The sequence below is a fragment of the Papio anubis genome, chromosome 7 (assembly GCF_008728515.1).
Source record: "Papio anubis isolate 15944 chromosome 7, Panubis1.0, whole genome shotgun sequence".
Taxonomy (NCBI): Eukaryota; Metazoa; Chordata; class Mammalia; order Primates; family Cercopithecidae; genus Papio; species Papio anubis.
The window spans coordinates 3,575,430-3,589,466 of NC_044982.1; the positions used below are offsets into that span (position 1 = coordinate 3,575,430).

Below are 14,037 nucleotides of genomic sequence, written 5' to 3' on the forward strand. Positions count from 1 at the left end.
CCCCCTCACCTCCACACCCATCCCCCATTCCCCCTCACCTCCACACCCACCCCCACTTCCCCCTCACTTCCACGCCCACCCCACCATCAACTCCCCGTTCACCTCCATGCCCATCCCCCACACCCCCCTCACCTCCACGCCCACCCCTCACTCCCCACAACTCCCTGTTTCACCTCCACACCCCTCACCCTACTTGTCTTGTGCACGTGGCTGTGGAGGGACTGCCTGGCTGTGCCAAATGCAGACCTCGTTGTCTGTAACTGGCATAGTCTGGAGGCACCAGCACAGAGTGGATGAGGCTCCGGGGCTTCCCTTCGGCATTGCTAAGCCCTGAAACACCTCCCAGAGTCTTGAGGTGTTTGTTGGCCCTGCCCGTGTTTCTTACATCTGCGTGGGCGAGGGGCCCGCCCTCCACTGCAGAACACGGGGGTGGAAGGACACGGCAGGGCAGGGCGCGGGCAGGGCGTGGGAGGGCCTCGGGCCCTGTGTGTGTGTGTGTCTCCCAGCGGGCTGAATGTTTCTTTCTTACCAGAGATGACGAGTTTTCCGTGAGCTCAGTCCTGGCCTCAGATGTCATTCATGCTACACGCCGAGATATTCCATGTATATTCAGGGTATGAATTTTTCATTAATCTTTTTAACAAAGCACATGGTTAAAACTGATTATTCCAGGCATGTCATTGTGCTGCAGCAGCCACCAGCGCACCTCCAGTGTGACCCTCGGGTCTCGGCCTCCAGCCTGGCTCCAGGTCCTTGTGTGTCCTGTCCTGGCCAAGTAGCTGCCTGTGCCCGTCTCGGGGAGCCTCCTGGCTGGCTTCTTCCCAGACACCCTACTTCACTGAGCCTCCCTTCTGCTACATCGGAAACTCCTCTTCCACCCGGTCCAAGTCCCGGCCACTGTCCTCTCAGCGTGCACTGCCAGGCAGGCGCTGTGGTGGGTTAGGTGTGAAGGTGCCGCTCCAGTGCCCCCCAGCCAATTGGAGCCAGCGTTTTTGTTGGCTGAGTGAGTGAGTCCCTCACTGAGTTAGTGTTAGACATTGTAGCATTAGGATGTTTCTAGAAGGCTGAATTGGGGAAAGAAGCCCTCTAGCCCCCTCCATTGGGAATTTTTTTATAAACACAGTAAAATTTTGGTTGACAACAAAACTAAGTCTATAAATCAGCTTTCACTAAATCACAGCTCTATTCAGAAACAACCTCCCATACACAGTACAGGAAATTGCCATCATTGTTACTGGAGTGATGGTCATTTGGTAATGTGTGTGCTCAGAGGCTGCTCCCAGGGAGGCATGATTTGGACCAGTGTTTTTCAGATCTGCTTTTCCTGGACACATTTTCAGAATCTGCTTTTATTTATAATGATTATTCAAGAAAGCAGATTTAAAGTAGGCAGCTACTCATAGTTTTGGCAAAAGGAGAATTAACGAAAATGAGACCAGAAAGCGATCTCATGGGCTGTTTAGAACCCCGCCCCTTCCGTATCCTGCTGTGGGAGCCCCTGCAAGGCGCCCAGTGAGGTGGAGTCAGGGGTCCCCGCCTGGGAAGCACATCAGCCCCCGTTGCTCCTGGGGTGCGTGGCTCCAGCAGGGCCGTGGCAGCTGTGTGCAGCTTTGGTGTTTGATGGCTTCTCTCTTTTCTTCTGTTTCCTGTCATGAAGGTGACGGCCTCTCTCTTAGGTGCACCTTCTAAGACCAGCTCGCTGCTCATTCTGACAGAAAATGAGAATGAAAAGAGGAAGTGGGTTGGGATTCTAGAAGGACTCCAGTCCATCCTTCATAAAAACCGGCTGAGGAATCAGGTGGTGCATGTTCCCTTGGAAGCCTACGACAGCTCGCTGCCTCTCATCAAGGCCGTCCTAACAGCTGCCATCGTGGGTACGTCCCAGAGGCTGTGTCCTTTAAGTGTCGGAAGCAACAGCACTTTCAGCAGTGCTGTGGTGCCCATCTGAAAATCAGAGGAAGGTCACAGGCGGGTTGTCCATTTGGGTTTGTAGACAGTTTCTCCATGCATGTTAAGAAGCAGGTGACCTTTGTGGACAGTACAGTCGGCCCTGGCTAAGCCTGGGGGTCAGCTCTAGGAGCCCCCCACACACCCAAATCCTCGCAGACTCAATCCCACAGTCAGCCAGCCCTGTGGAGTCCTTATGGACAGAAAGTCACCCCCGATACTGAAGTGTCACATCCCTGGAATGCTCTATTCTCATCCACACGTGGTTGAAAAGTATCTGTGAATATTTGTGAATGAGCCTACCCATGCATTCAAACCCATATTGTTCACAGTCAGCTGTACTGACTTTGTGTACGTTACTTACCCCTCCACAGATGCAGACAGGATTGCAGTTGGCCTAGAAGAAGGGCTCTATGTCATAGAGGTCACCCGAGATGGTGAGTGAGCAGGGGGTTCCAGCCTGGGATGTCACAGGCCCAGCCTGGCCTCTGCAGACAGCACAGGGTCAGTAGCTTCTAAGGGTTAAGACAAATGCGCTTGATGAAGGCACCAGAGGGGCCAGAGTGCCGTGGAGACCAGCATCGAGTGCATGGTGACATGGTGCTCAGTTCCATGTCGCATCCATTGAGTTCTTCAAGGGGAGCACTGAGTGGGAGTGGGTGGCGGGGTCAAGGAAAGGAGGAACAGCTACAGATGTTCCACATGTGCTGAGGCTTCACTTGAGAAGCTTTAGTTTCTTTGCTTCCAATTTTGACACTTTCACTCTTCCCAGCAAGGGAGGGCAAAGGCATCCTGACATGCACCCGCTCCACAGCCGTGGGTCTAGGAGCAGAAACGTCAGGAGACTGGAACTGGCCCTGGGCAGGGGACAGGGACCCTGGGGAGCATCCCCCAAGGAATCCAGTAACATTTCATGTGAGCCGTAGTCCTTTCCCGACAGACCCAGCATCTCTACACGTGATGGCCATGGAGCGAGAAGGGTGGGGCAGCCGCTGGGTGAGGCCGTAGCCTGGCAGCTCTGTGGGGAGCTCCTGAGCAAGCGAGGAGCTTGGGTTAACCTGGGGGCCGTGTGAGCTCGGTGTCTTCAGAGGATTTGTCTCAGGGCCTCAGTGGGTTGGAGTCAGCTTTGTTCCTCATGTGCAGCGCGAGGGCTCTCTGGTTTGGGGATGAGCTGGAAGGAGGCCCAGATCACCCCAGGGCTTCGCTGCACGAAGGCCCAGGTGGAAGCACAGCCCAGCTGGAGCCCTGGTGCACTGAGGGGTGTGCACAGCAGCAGAGGCGGAGGAGCCTTCAGACTGGCCCCCGAGGCTGCCCTAAGAGTGCACTGTGGATGTGTGGGGCAGCTTCTCCGGGGGGCACTCAAGCCGCTGGCTCTGTGGGCAGGGGACGGGCTCAGGGCTGGGCTCAGGCTGCGCACATAGGAAGGGAGCTCGGGGGAGGGCCCCAGGGTGTTCCAGGCAGGTCCTTAGCCAAGGCCATCAGCCCCTGTGAGTGAGCTGCTGGCTGTCCCATTGGTCTCACACTCTTGTCCTCCCTGCCACAGTGATCGTCCGTGCTGCTGACTGTAAGAAGGTGCACCAGATCGAGCTTGCTCCCAGAGAGAAGATCGTAATCCTCCTCTGTGGCCGGAACCACCATGTGCACCTCTATCCATGGTCATCCCTTGATGGAGCAGAAGGCAGTTTTGACATCAAGCTTCCGGAAACCAAAGGCTGCCAGCTCATGGCCACGGCCACACTCAAGAGGAACTCTGGCACCTGCCTGTTTGTGGCCGTGAAACGGCTGATCCTTTGCTATGAGATCCAGAGAACGAAGCCATTCCACAGAAAGTTCAATGAGATTGTGGCTCCCGGCAGCGTGCAGTGCCTGGCGGTGCTCAGGGACAGGCTCTGTGTGGGCTACCCCTCTGGGTTCTGCCTGCTGAGCATCCAGGGGGACGGGCAGCCTCTAAACCTGGTAAATCCCAATGACCCCTCGCTTGCGTTCCTCTCACAACAGTCTTTTGATGCCCTTTGTGCTGTGGAGCTCGAAAGCGAGGAGTACCTGCTTTGCTTCAGCCACATGGGACTGTACGTGGACCCGCAAGGCCGGAGGGCACGCGCGCAGGAGCTCATGTGGCCTGCGGCTCCTGTCGCCTGTAGTATGTATATGTTTTCTGTTGCATATCCCTGTTGCTGCTTTTCCCACCGACAGTCAGCATGTGTTCGATTTTGCTTTGGTTTGTCTTCCAGTCCCTTAGTTGAGTAGTCAGAGCATCAGGAGAGATGGGCTCCATGACAGCCCACAGCAGAGAGTGCGGTTCACATCTCACATCTCAGACCAGCAGTGGGCGGGCTCAGCAACCTCTCCCTGAGCACGTGGGGCCAGTTCTTCCAGAGGCCTCAGCAGAAGACCCCATTGGCGGGCATAGGCCCCTGGGCAGAAGGGCTCTGCGAACCGAGAACAGGGCGTGGCATTCATCACTCATTGAAAAGGCCTTCCTTGTGATAATACAGAAACTTACACAGTAGTAAAGACAAGCTTGAGGGGTTTTGGTGGCCAGAAAAAAATTCACCTCTGGTGTCTAAGTTACAGTTCCCCCTGGGAGAGCAAGTGTCTTCTGAAAGTGGTAGGAGCTGTTTTTCAAACAGTTGGGTCACTTAATTCGCTTAGTTGATGTGACTCTCTCTGTGAATGGTGGCACTGGGGGAAAGTAGGACCAGTGGACACTTCCTGACTGGCCCGCTGTCTGATTGCTTTTAAAACCTTAAACTGGGCGGGGAGCGGTGGCTCACACCTGTAATCCCAGCACCGGGCGAGGCTGAGGCAGGAGGCTCACTTGAGCTCAGGAGTTCGATACCAGCCTTGTCTCTATTAAGAAACAAAACATGGCTCACACCTGTAATCCCTTGGGAGGCCAAGGCGGGCAGATCACGAGGTCAGGAGATCGAGACCATCCTGGCTAATAGGGTGAAACCCCGTCTATACTAAAAATACAAAAAAAAAAAATTAACTGGGCGTGGTGGTGCATGCCTGTAGTCCCAGCTACTCAGGAGGCTGAGGCAGGAGAATCGCTTGAACCCGGGACACGGAGGTTGCAGTGAGCCAAGATCATGCCACTGCACTCTAGCCTGGGCAACAGAGCGAGACTCTGTCTCAGACTAACAAACTAGCCAGGCTCAGTGCCACATGCCTGTAGTCCCAGCTACTCAGGAGGCTGAGGCAGGAGAATAAGCGAACCGGGGCCTTGAGAAAGGTTTGATGAGCCAAGGTGGCACCTCACTGCACTCTAGCCTGGGCAACAGAAAAAGACTCCATCTCAGACAAACAAACAAACAAACTAGCCAGGCTCAGTGCCACACGCTTCTAGTCCCAGCTACTTGGGAGGCTGAAACAGGAGGATTGCTTGGGCCCAGGAGATGGAAGCTGTAGTGAGCCATGATCACACCACTACACTCTAGCCTGGGGGACAGTGTCTCTTAAAATGGAAAGGAAACCTTAAACCTCAGAATCCCTCTGTTTGATCTATCAGAGTAGCCTGCACCATCAAATCCACAGATCAAGAGGAGGCCGGAAGACAAGCTGGGCAGATGCGGGGGCGGGTAACAGGGCAAGAGATGGGGAATTATGTTCTCCTTCAGTTACCTGAAGCTAAACCCCTTTGTCTGCCCCATTGTCGGCCTTGCTGAGACAGCAGCATACCCAGGGCATCATGGCTAGACACCAGGCCTGTGAGGTGCATGGCCAGCCTCCACCCACAGGGGCTTACTGCAGTGTGTCCCGGCTCCATCCTGATGGCCATACCACAGCAGACGTGTGGGCAGTGGGGCCAGGCCATGGGCCTGGAGTGAGGTGCAGAAAGGGGCCAGTCCCACTGCCTCAGCACCCCTCGTCCTGGAGTCTTCCCCCAACACCCTGTCCTCTTCTTGGGCAGCCAGCACAGGGTTTGAAACCACACAGAATTTACATTTTTGCAAAATGTAACGTTGAAGAGGACCCAGGTCACTTATTGCAGTGTATTTATGATCCTGGCCACACATGTCTGTCATAGACACCTAAGTTCCTGGGTTCTCCGCCTTGGTGGGTCTCCTCTCCCCCGTGGGCACAGTGCAGATGCAGATGAGTTTCAGAGCTGGTCAAAAGTAATTCTGTCACCTGTAGGATGCAGAACTGCTCATTCTGCACCCTGTGCTGAGCGCCCTGTGTAGGTAGCCTCTCCTGCTCCTCCCCATCCCTTAGGGCAGGTGTCATCAGCCCTGTTGCAGAGGAGGCAGCTGAGGGCCACAGGGGCCGCGTGCACATGAGTCACATGTAACATCTATCAGGCTCCAGAGCCCGTGTTCTTTTCACTAGAATCTGTTTCACTAGAATCTTTTCACTGGGCATCTGTTTATCACTGAGTCAGCAAACTAGACTTCTCCGTGGTTCCTTGCAAGCGAATTCCCACGTACTTGGCAGGCAAGGGCCTTCCCAGAAGCCCCTGTGTGGAGAGTGGTTCCCTGAAGGGCAGTTTCTGGGGCTGCTTTTGACGTGGTTCTCAGAGGCCTCACAGGTTCATCTGAAATGCTCCTTCAGAGGCAGTTTGGTGACCAGGCCAGTATCTTTTGTCTTTTTTGCAAACCCTGTTTGATTTTCCTTTTTGTATTCAGAAGAAAAGGCCTGATCTTCTAGCCTGTTTGGAATCTGTGATAGAAACAGAGCAGAAGGCTTTTAAAATGCATCTTCAGGCAGTGAGGTGTGTCATGATGCAGGATTAACCTTAAACTCTGGAGGCAGCAGAGCCAGGAACGAGCACTGAGCTGGAGCTCTCCTGCATTTGGGGCTTGCTGCCTCCCAGCTCTGCGTTTCTGCAAGCTGAGGGCCAGAAGCCAAGCCACACTGAGGGGCTGTGGGGACAGTGAGAGTGCCACCCACGCAGAGGGACCGAGCGGTGGACGCGCACCGCTCCTCCATCGCATGGCACAGCTGTGTTGTTACTCTTCTACACATGGAGAAAGCCCCTTAAACTCCAAATGGCCAAAGGCTCCGCAGTTCTTGGTCTCACATCCTTGGCGCCTTGGGTGAAGTTGCTTCTGTAAGCCGACAGATGAGCAGGTGAGGAGCACAGCGCGGACCCCAGAGCTCCCTGCAGGACGCCATTACCCCACTTGTATATGCCTTCAGACCAGGCTGCAGAGGGGCCTCCCACGCTGCCGTAGCACAGGTTCCCAGGGGTCTAGGGTCGTTCGTGTGGAGGGTAGACAGGAAGGGTTGTTGCTCAGAGGTCAGCAGTGGTTTCTGTGTGGGTTTAAATACCTACCTGGAAGCCTGACTTGCCATCTCCCATGGAACAATTAGCCTCACCATACTGAACAGTCGTCCCCTACCTGAATTTCCAGTGTGTTGAGCCTGAATTTGCTTTCAGGATAATCACATCTCATGAGAGCTAAATGAAAAACCAGACTTCTAAAAGTCACCTTCAACATGTGTACTATAGTATTCAAAATATTAGTTACAGAGCGATGGTGGAGCATTTAAACATTCGATTGTGTTTGTTTAAACTTTGAAATGAAGATGAATTCCAGAGTGGGAGCGTGAAGTCTTTGGTGACGTGAACCAGCTGAGGCAGTGCTGCTGCCTCTGCACTTGTTCAAGTGCCAAGGCATGGCCTCCGGCCCAAGGGCAGGTGAGTTCCCGAGCCACTGTGGCTCACCCCGCCCTGCTCCGTCTGCGCTAGGTTGCAGCCCCACCCACGTCACGGTGTACAGCGAGTATGGCGTGGACGTCTTTGATGTGCGCACCATGGAGTGGGTGCAGACCATCGGCCTGCGCAGGGTAAGGAGGTCTGGGCGCCGTCCGGTGCGGGCGGGCTTCTCCCGGTGCAGTCTGTGCGTGGCCGCACTTAAACACTGTCCCTCCCTGGTTTCCAATCCAGATAAGGCCCCTGAACTCTGAGGGCACCCTGAACCTCCTCAACTGTGAGCCTCCACGCTTGATCTACTTCAAGAGCAAGTTCTCGGGTGAGCCTTCCTCTGCACTAGGAGTGGAGGGAAGGGAAGTCGGAGGGGCGTGTGTCCCTGGCGCCGCAGCACCGTCACCGCGCGCTCTGCTTCCGCAGGAACGGTTCTCAACGTGCCGGACACCTCCGACAACAGCAAGAAGCAGATGCTGCGCACCAGGAGCAAAAGGCGGTTCGTCTTCAAGGTCCCGGAGGAAGAGAGACTGCAGCAGAGGCGGTAGGAGCGGGGCCTCACGGGGCAGCCGGGCCTCGCTCTAGGGAGGGGCCAAGAGGATTCTCACATGTCCGTGAATCTCAAAAGTGTTTCCTTTCCCCAGAGAGATGCTTAGAGACCCAGAATTGAGATCCAAAATGATATCCAACCCAACCAACTTCAACCACGTGGCTCACATGGGCCCAGGCGACGGCATGCAGGTGCTCATGGACCTGCCTCTGGTGCGTGCACGGCAGGGATGGGGCGGGCAGGGCATTCCATCCTCCCCGCTCGGGCAGCCGTGTTGGCTGAGGCTGTCCCAAAGGCAGGGCCCGCGAGGCTGGCACTGTGCTCTGACCCGGCGCACCTGTCACACAAGCGCGTCTCCACTGAAGCTCTGTTCACAAGCACTTTCCCTGTCACGAGGCCTTGTGTGCAGGCCTCGGGCCGCCCCGGGCAGCGATGCTGCAGATACTTGTCAGAGTCCGCCACGTGTCGGCCTGTGACGGCTTCCTAAGGACGTTTGCCATCAGGCGGTGATTTCTCAGTAACACCCTCATACCAACAGATGGTATACTTTGTTTTTTACTTGAGAAGTATGTTTTTGGCCGGGCGCAGTGGCTCACGCCTGTAATTCCAGCACTTTGGGAGGCCGAGGCAGGCAGATCACGAGGTCGGAAGATCCAGACCATCCTGGCTAACACGGTGAAACCCCGTCTCTACTAAACATACAGGAAGAAACTAGCCGGGCGCGGTGGCGGGCTCCTGTGGTCCCAGCTACTCAGGAGGCTGAGGCAGGAAAATGGCGTGAACCCGGGAGGCGGAGCTTGCAGTGAGTGGATCGCGCCACTGCACTCCAGCCTGGGCCACAGAATAAGACTCCGTCTCAAAAAAAAAAAAAAAAAAAAAGTATGTTTTTTAGGCCTGGTGTGGTGGCTCATGCCTCTAATTCCATCACTTTGGGAGGCCACGGCAAGTGGTTCACCTGAGGTCAGGAGTTTGAGACCAGCTTGGCCAACATGGAGAAGCCCTGTCTCTACTAAAAATTAGCCAGGTGTGGTGGCAGGCACCTGTAATCCCACCTACTCAGGAGGCTGAGGCAGGAGAATTGCTTGAACCCATGAGGCAGAGGTTGCAGTGAGCCAAGATCGTGTCATTGCACTCCAGCCTGGGGGACAGAGCAAGACTCAATCTCAAACAAAAAAAGTACACTTTTTATAGGATTTGATCTGGCCTAACGTTGCTATTGCCAGTTCTTAGTTTCAGACTGTCCAGAGCCCTTGTTCAGTCCAGTCCAGAGAGCCCTCTTGGCCCCCATTTTGCTCATCAAGGTCACGAGGCCGCAGCCGCCGTAGGTCACACACACTTCACAGCCGGCCCCACCGGGTGTCAACCAAGCATGCTCATGTGTTGCTGTCTCTGCCCAGAGTGCTGTGCCCCCCTCCCAGGAGGAAAGGCCGGGCCCCGCTCCCACCAACCTGGCTCGCCAGCCTCCATCCCGGAACAAGCCCTACATCTCGTGGCCCTCATCAGGTACGGAGGAAGTGTGGCCACTGCAGCCCTCGGGGAGGTGGAGGCTAGGGGGTGCTGGAATGGGGAGACTGCAGGCTTTTGATTCTGTCCTTGACTTTCTCCCTAAGAGGAAAGCTGTCCTTGTTCTGTAGGTGGATCGGAGCCTGGCGTGACCGTGCCTCTGAGAAGTATGTCCGATCCAGACCAGGACTTTGACAAAGAGGTGAGAGTTGCCCAGGTTCAGTACTGAGGCTGTGAGCCACCACTGCAGGAGGCAAAGCAGCCCAAAGATCTGGGGCCCTGGGTGGTGTCACAGCCCTTCCAGAGCACCCCACTTGCGGTGGGAGGGTGATGGGAGGGGCAGGGGTGGCTGTCCCCTCCTCCAGGAGGCCCATGCAGCAGTCTCTTGGTCAGACCCCGAGCTTTTTTGGGAACACTGACAGGGGACGGTGCTGTCACACTGGCCCACAAGGAATGGAAACTTTCCCGCCAACCTGCCTCCTTCCTCTGGACTCCTGTGTTGTTTAACGTACTTCAGTGCGATACACCAGCAGTCGCTGTGGTCTGGGCTGACTTTCCACATTGGTCTGTCTGCTGCCCCTCAGCTGAGATGGCGCTCGGTGTCAAAGAGTGTGGGGACCGCCTCCAGGACAAGCCCCACTCTGGCTGGCGGCATTCTTGTGTGCAGCTTGGCCACACTGCTCTGGCCTCAGTTTCCCCTGTGTGGAATGGGGGTGAGAATGCAGTCGAGGGAGGCAGGGAGCTGCAGTGCTGAGGGCTGAGGGCTGAGGAGTGAGCTGAGGGCTTAGCCCCCGGCGCCATCCTTGGAGGGAGGGAGGGAGGGATGCAGGCAAAGGGGCCATGTCCATCACTCCACCACACATCTAAGCCCCAGCACTGAGATGTTTTAACGTTGGCTGCCGAATGAACAGGCAGATGCCTTGCACATGTTGCTGGTTCTGCCAAGGTTGGCGTCTCTTCCTCTGGAAGTCCTTTGTCTTTTGGGTCCTTTGTCCATCCTACTCTTCCACCCTTTACTCTGCAGCAGGCCCCCAGCCTGTCTTTGTCTGGTGGGACAGTCACATTTTTGTAGCAAGCACTGCTGTTACTTTACGGAATGCTCCTGAGTTTGAGTTTGTCCGCTGTTTCCTGCTCATGAGATCCGAAGTGTGTCTTAGGCTGTCACACTGTACAGAGGAGATGCTGTCCCTCTTAGGGTACTGTGTCCTGAGGCAGCCAGTGCCTGTCTCACCTGCATGACCTTGTTTGTTCTTTTGAATTTAAGTGAAATTCACAAAACAACTTTGTTTTGTTTGTTGTTGTTGTTGTTGTTGTTTTTTGAGATGGAGTCTGGCTCTGTCGTCCAGGCTGGAGTGCAGTGGCAGGATCTCAGCTCACTGCAAGCTCCGCCTCCCGGATTTACGCCATTCTCCTGCCTTAGCCTCCCGAGTAGCTAGGACTACAGGCGCCCACCACCTCGCCCGGCTAGTTTTTGTATTTTTTAGTAGAGACAGGGTTTCACCGTGTTAGCCAGGGTGGTCTCGATCTCCTGACCTCGTGATCCGCCTGTCTCGGCCTCCCAAAGTGCTGGGATTACAGGCTTGAGCCACTGCGCCCGGCCAACAACTTTGTTTTTTTTATTTTCGTAATAATACACAGGCAGGGTCTCACTTTGTTGCCCAGGCTGGTCTCCCAACTCCGGGGCTCAAGCTGTCCTCCTACCTCGGCCTCCCAAAGTGCTCAGATTACAGGCATGAGCCAGCACACTGGGCCCAAAATAACTCCTTTAAAGTGAATAACTCAGTGACATTTAGTACATCCACAGAGATGCACAGTGACCACCTCTTTCTCATTCAGAAACATTTCCACTCTAGCTGGGCGCCATGGTTCACGCCTGTAGTGCCAGCTACTAGTGAAGCTGAGGTGGAAGGATCGCCTGAGGCGTTCAGGGCCAGCCTGGGCAGTATAGTGAGATCTTGTCTCTAAAACATAATAAAAAAGACATTTTCATCATTTCAAAATAAACCCCCTGCCCTTTAAGCACTCTCTCCCCGTCCCTCTCTCCCGTCAGCACCGGGGCTGCCAGTCGTGTTCTGTGATTTCGCCGTTCTGGACATTTCGTAGAAATGCAATGCCCGGCCTTTCTTACAGAAATGTGTTTTGACCTTTTGTGCCTAGCTTTCGCTTGGCATGCTGTTTTTGTGGCTCACCCCCGTTGTAGCAGGTATCAGTGTTGGCATTTCTGTTGCTAACTAATACTCTCTTGTATGGGTAGACCACAGTTTGTTTTCCCATTCTTCGCCTGATGCACATTTGGGCTGTTTCTGTCCTTCACCTGTTGTGAGTGGTGCTGCTGTGAACACGAGTGTGCACATATGTGTTTGAGTGCCTGTTTTCACATTCGGGTTCACACCTGTGAGTGGGATTGCTGGATTTATGTGGTAATTCTATGTTTAACTTTTTGAAGAACCACCAAATTGTTTCTTGCAGCAGTTTACCATTTTAGATTTCCACCAGCACTGTGAGCGTTCTCATGTCTCCACATCCTCACCAATACTTGTTCTTGTTTTTCTTCTTTTTAATAGTCATTCTAGTGGCTTTGAAGTAGTACCTGATTGTGGTTTTGATTTGCATTCCCTAAAGGCTTATGTTGAACATCTTTTCATGTGCTTGTTGGCCATTTCCATACCTTCTTTAGAGAAGTGTCTACTCAAGGCCTTTGCCCATTTTTGAAGTGGGTGGTTTGTCCTTTTGTGGCTGGGTTGTAGGAGCTCCTGGTGTGTTCTGAATACCAGTTTCTTGTAAGAGATGTCATGTGCAGGCGTCTTCTCTTGTTCTATAGGTTGTCATTTACGTTCCTCATCATTAATGCCTTTTTTTTTTTTTTTTTTTTTTGAGACAGAGTCTCGCTCTGTTGCCTAGACTGGAGTGCAGTGGCGCCATCTTGGCTCACTGCAACCTCCGTCTCCTGGGTTCAAGTGATTCTCATGCCTCAGCCTCCCAAGTAGCTGGGATCACAGGTGCCTGCCCCCATACCTGGCTGATTTTTGTATTTTTAGTGGAGGTGGGGTTTCACCATGTTGGCCAGGCTGGTCTCAAACTCCTGACCTCAAATGATCCACCCACTTTGGCCTCCCAGAGTGCTGGGATTACAGGTATGAGCCACTGTACCCAGCCTAGTACAGCCATCTTAACAATATTTTTACTCCATGAACATGGGGTGTGTTCCATTTATGTAAGCTATTTTTTTCAGCAATGTTTTGTAATTTATAGTGTACAGATTTTTCACTTCTCTGGTTAAAGTATTCCTAGCTATTCTTTTGGATGCTATTGTACATTGAATTTTTTTTTTTTCAGTTTCCTTTTCAATGTGTTCATTTCTGGTGTATAGAGATACAACTGACTTGTATGTGTTGATCTTATACCCTATAACTTTGCTGAATGTGTTAGTTTTTTGTGAATTCTTTTCTTTGGGATTTTCTATGTGTATAATCATGTCATCTGCAAACAGAGATAGTTTTACTTCCTTTCTAACTTGGCATCCTTTTTATTTCTTTTTCTTCCCTGATTGCTCTGGCTAGAACCTCTGGTCACATGTTGAATAGCAGTGGTGAAAGCAGGCATCCTTGTCTTATTGCTGATCTTTTGTTTGTTTGTTTGTTTGTTTGAGACGGAGTCTCACTCTGTCGCCCAGGCTGGAGTGCAGTCATGTAATCTCAGTTCACTGCAAGCTCTGCCTTGTGGGTTCACGCCATTATCCTGCCTTAGCCTCCCAAGTAGCTGGGACTACAGGTGCCTTCCACCACGCCTGGCTAATTTTTTTTTTTTTTTGTATTTTTAGTAGAGACAGGGTTTCACTGTGTTAGGATGGTCTTGATCTCCCGACCTCGTGATCTGCCCATCTCAGCCTCCCAAAGTGCTGGGATTACAGGTGTGAGCCACCACACCCAGCCCATTGCTGATCTTAGGGGATAAATTTGTCTGTCACCATTGAGTATGGTTAGCTGTTTTATTTTGTTGAGGAAGTTCCCCTCTATTCCTAGTGCTTTTCTCAGGAAAGAGTGTCGTGTTTGTGACTTTGACTGCTTGGTTGCAGGTGCACGCCACTGCACCCAGCTGATTTTTGTTTGTTTGTTTGAGATGGAGTCTCGCTCTGTCACCCAGGCTGGAGTGCAGTGGTGCGATCTTGGCTCACTGCAAGCTCCGCCTCCCAGGTTCACACCATTCTCCTGCCTCAGCCTCCCCAACAGCTGGGACTACAGGTGCATGCCACCACGCCCGGCTAATGTTTTGTATTTTTGGTAGAAACGGGGTTTCACCGTGTTAACCAGGATGGTCTCAATCTCCTGACCTTGTGATCTACCTGCCTCAGCCCCCCAAAGTGCTGGGATTACAGGCGTAAGCCACA

At 53.3% G+C, this 14,037-nt stretch overlaps 1 protein-coding gene across 1 annotated transcript in view; it reads left to right on the forward strand.

The window, feature by feature from the left end:
• Window positions 1-14,037, forward strand: part of CDC42BPB (CDC42 binding protein kinase beta) — a 124,750-nt gene that overhangs the window by 108,855 nt on the left and 1,858 nt on the right. Inside the window, exons 25-34 of the mRNA XM_031667762.1 lie at window positions 507-614; window positions 1,658-1,874; window positions 2,322-2,384; window positions 3,491-4,087; window positions 7,643-7,740; window positions 7,841-7,925; window positions 8,024-8,141; window positions 8,242-8,359; window positions 9,545-9,650; window positions 9,782-9,852. Coding sequence (XP_031523622.1) covers window positions 507-614; window positions 1,658-1,874; window positions 2,322-2,384; window positions 3,491-4,087; window positions 7,643-7,740; window positions 7,841-7,925; window positions 8,024-8,141; window positions 8,242-8,359; window positions 9,545-9,650; window positions 9,782-9,852 — 1,581 coding nt within the window. The remainder of the gene's footprint in view (window positions 1-506; window positions 615-1,657; window positions 1,875-2,321; window positions 2,385-3,490; window positions 4,088-7,642; window positions 7,741-7,840; window positions 7,926-8,023; window positions 8,142-8,241; window positions 8,360-9,544; window positions 9,651-9,781; window positions 9,853-14,037) is intronic.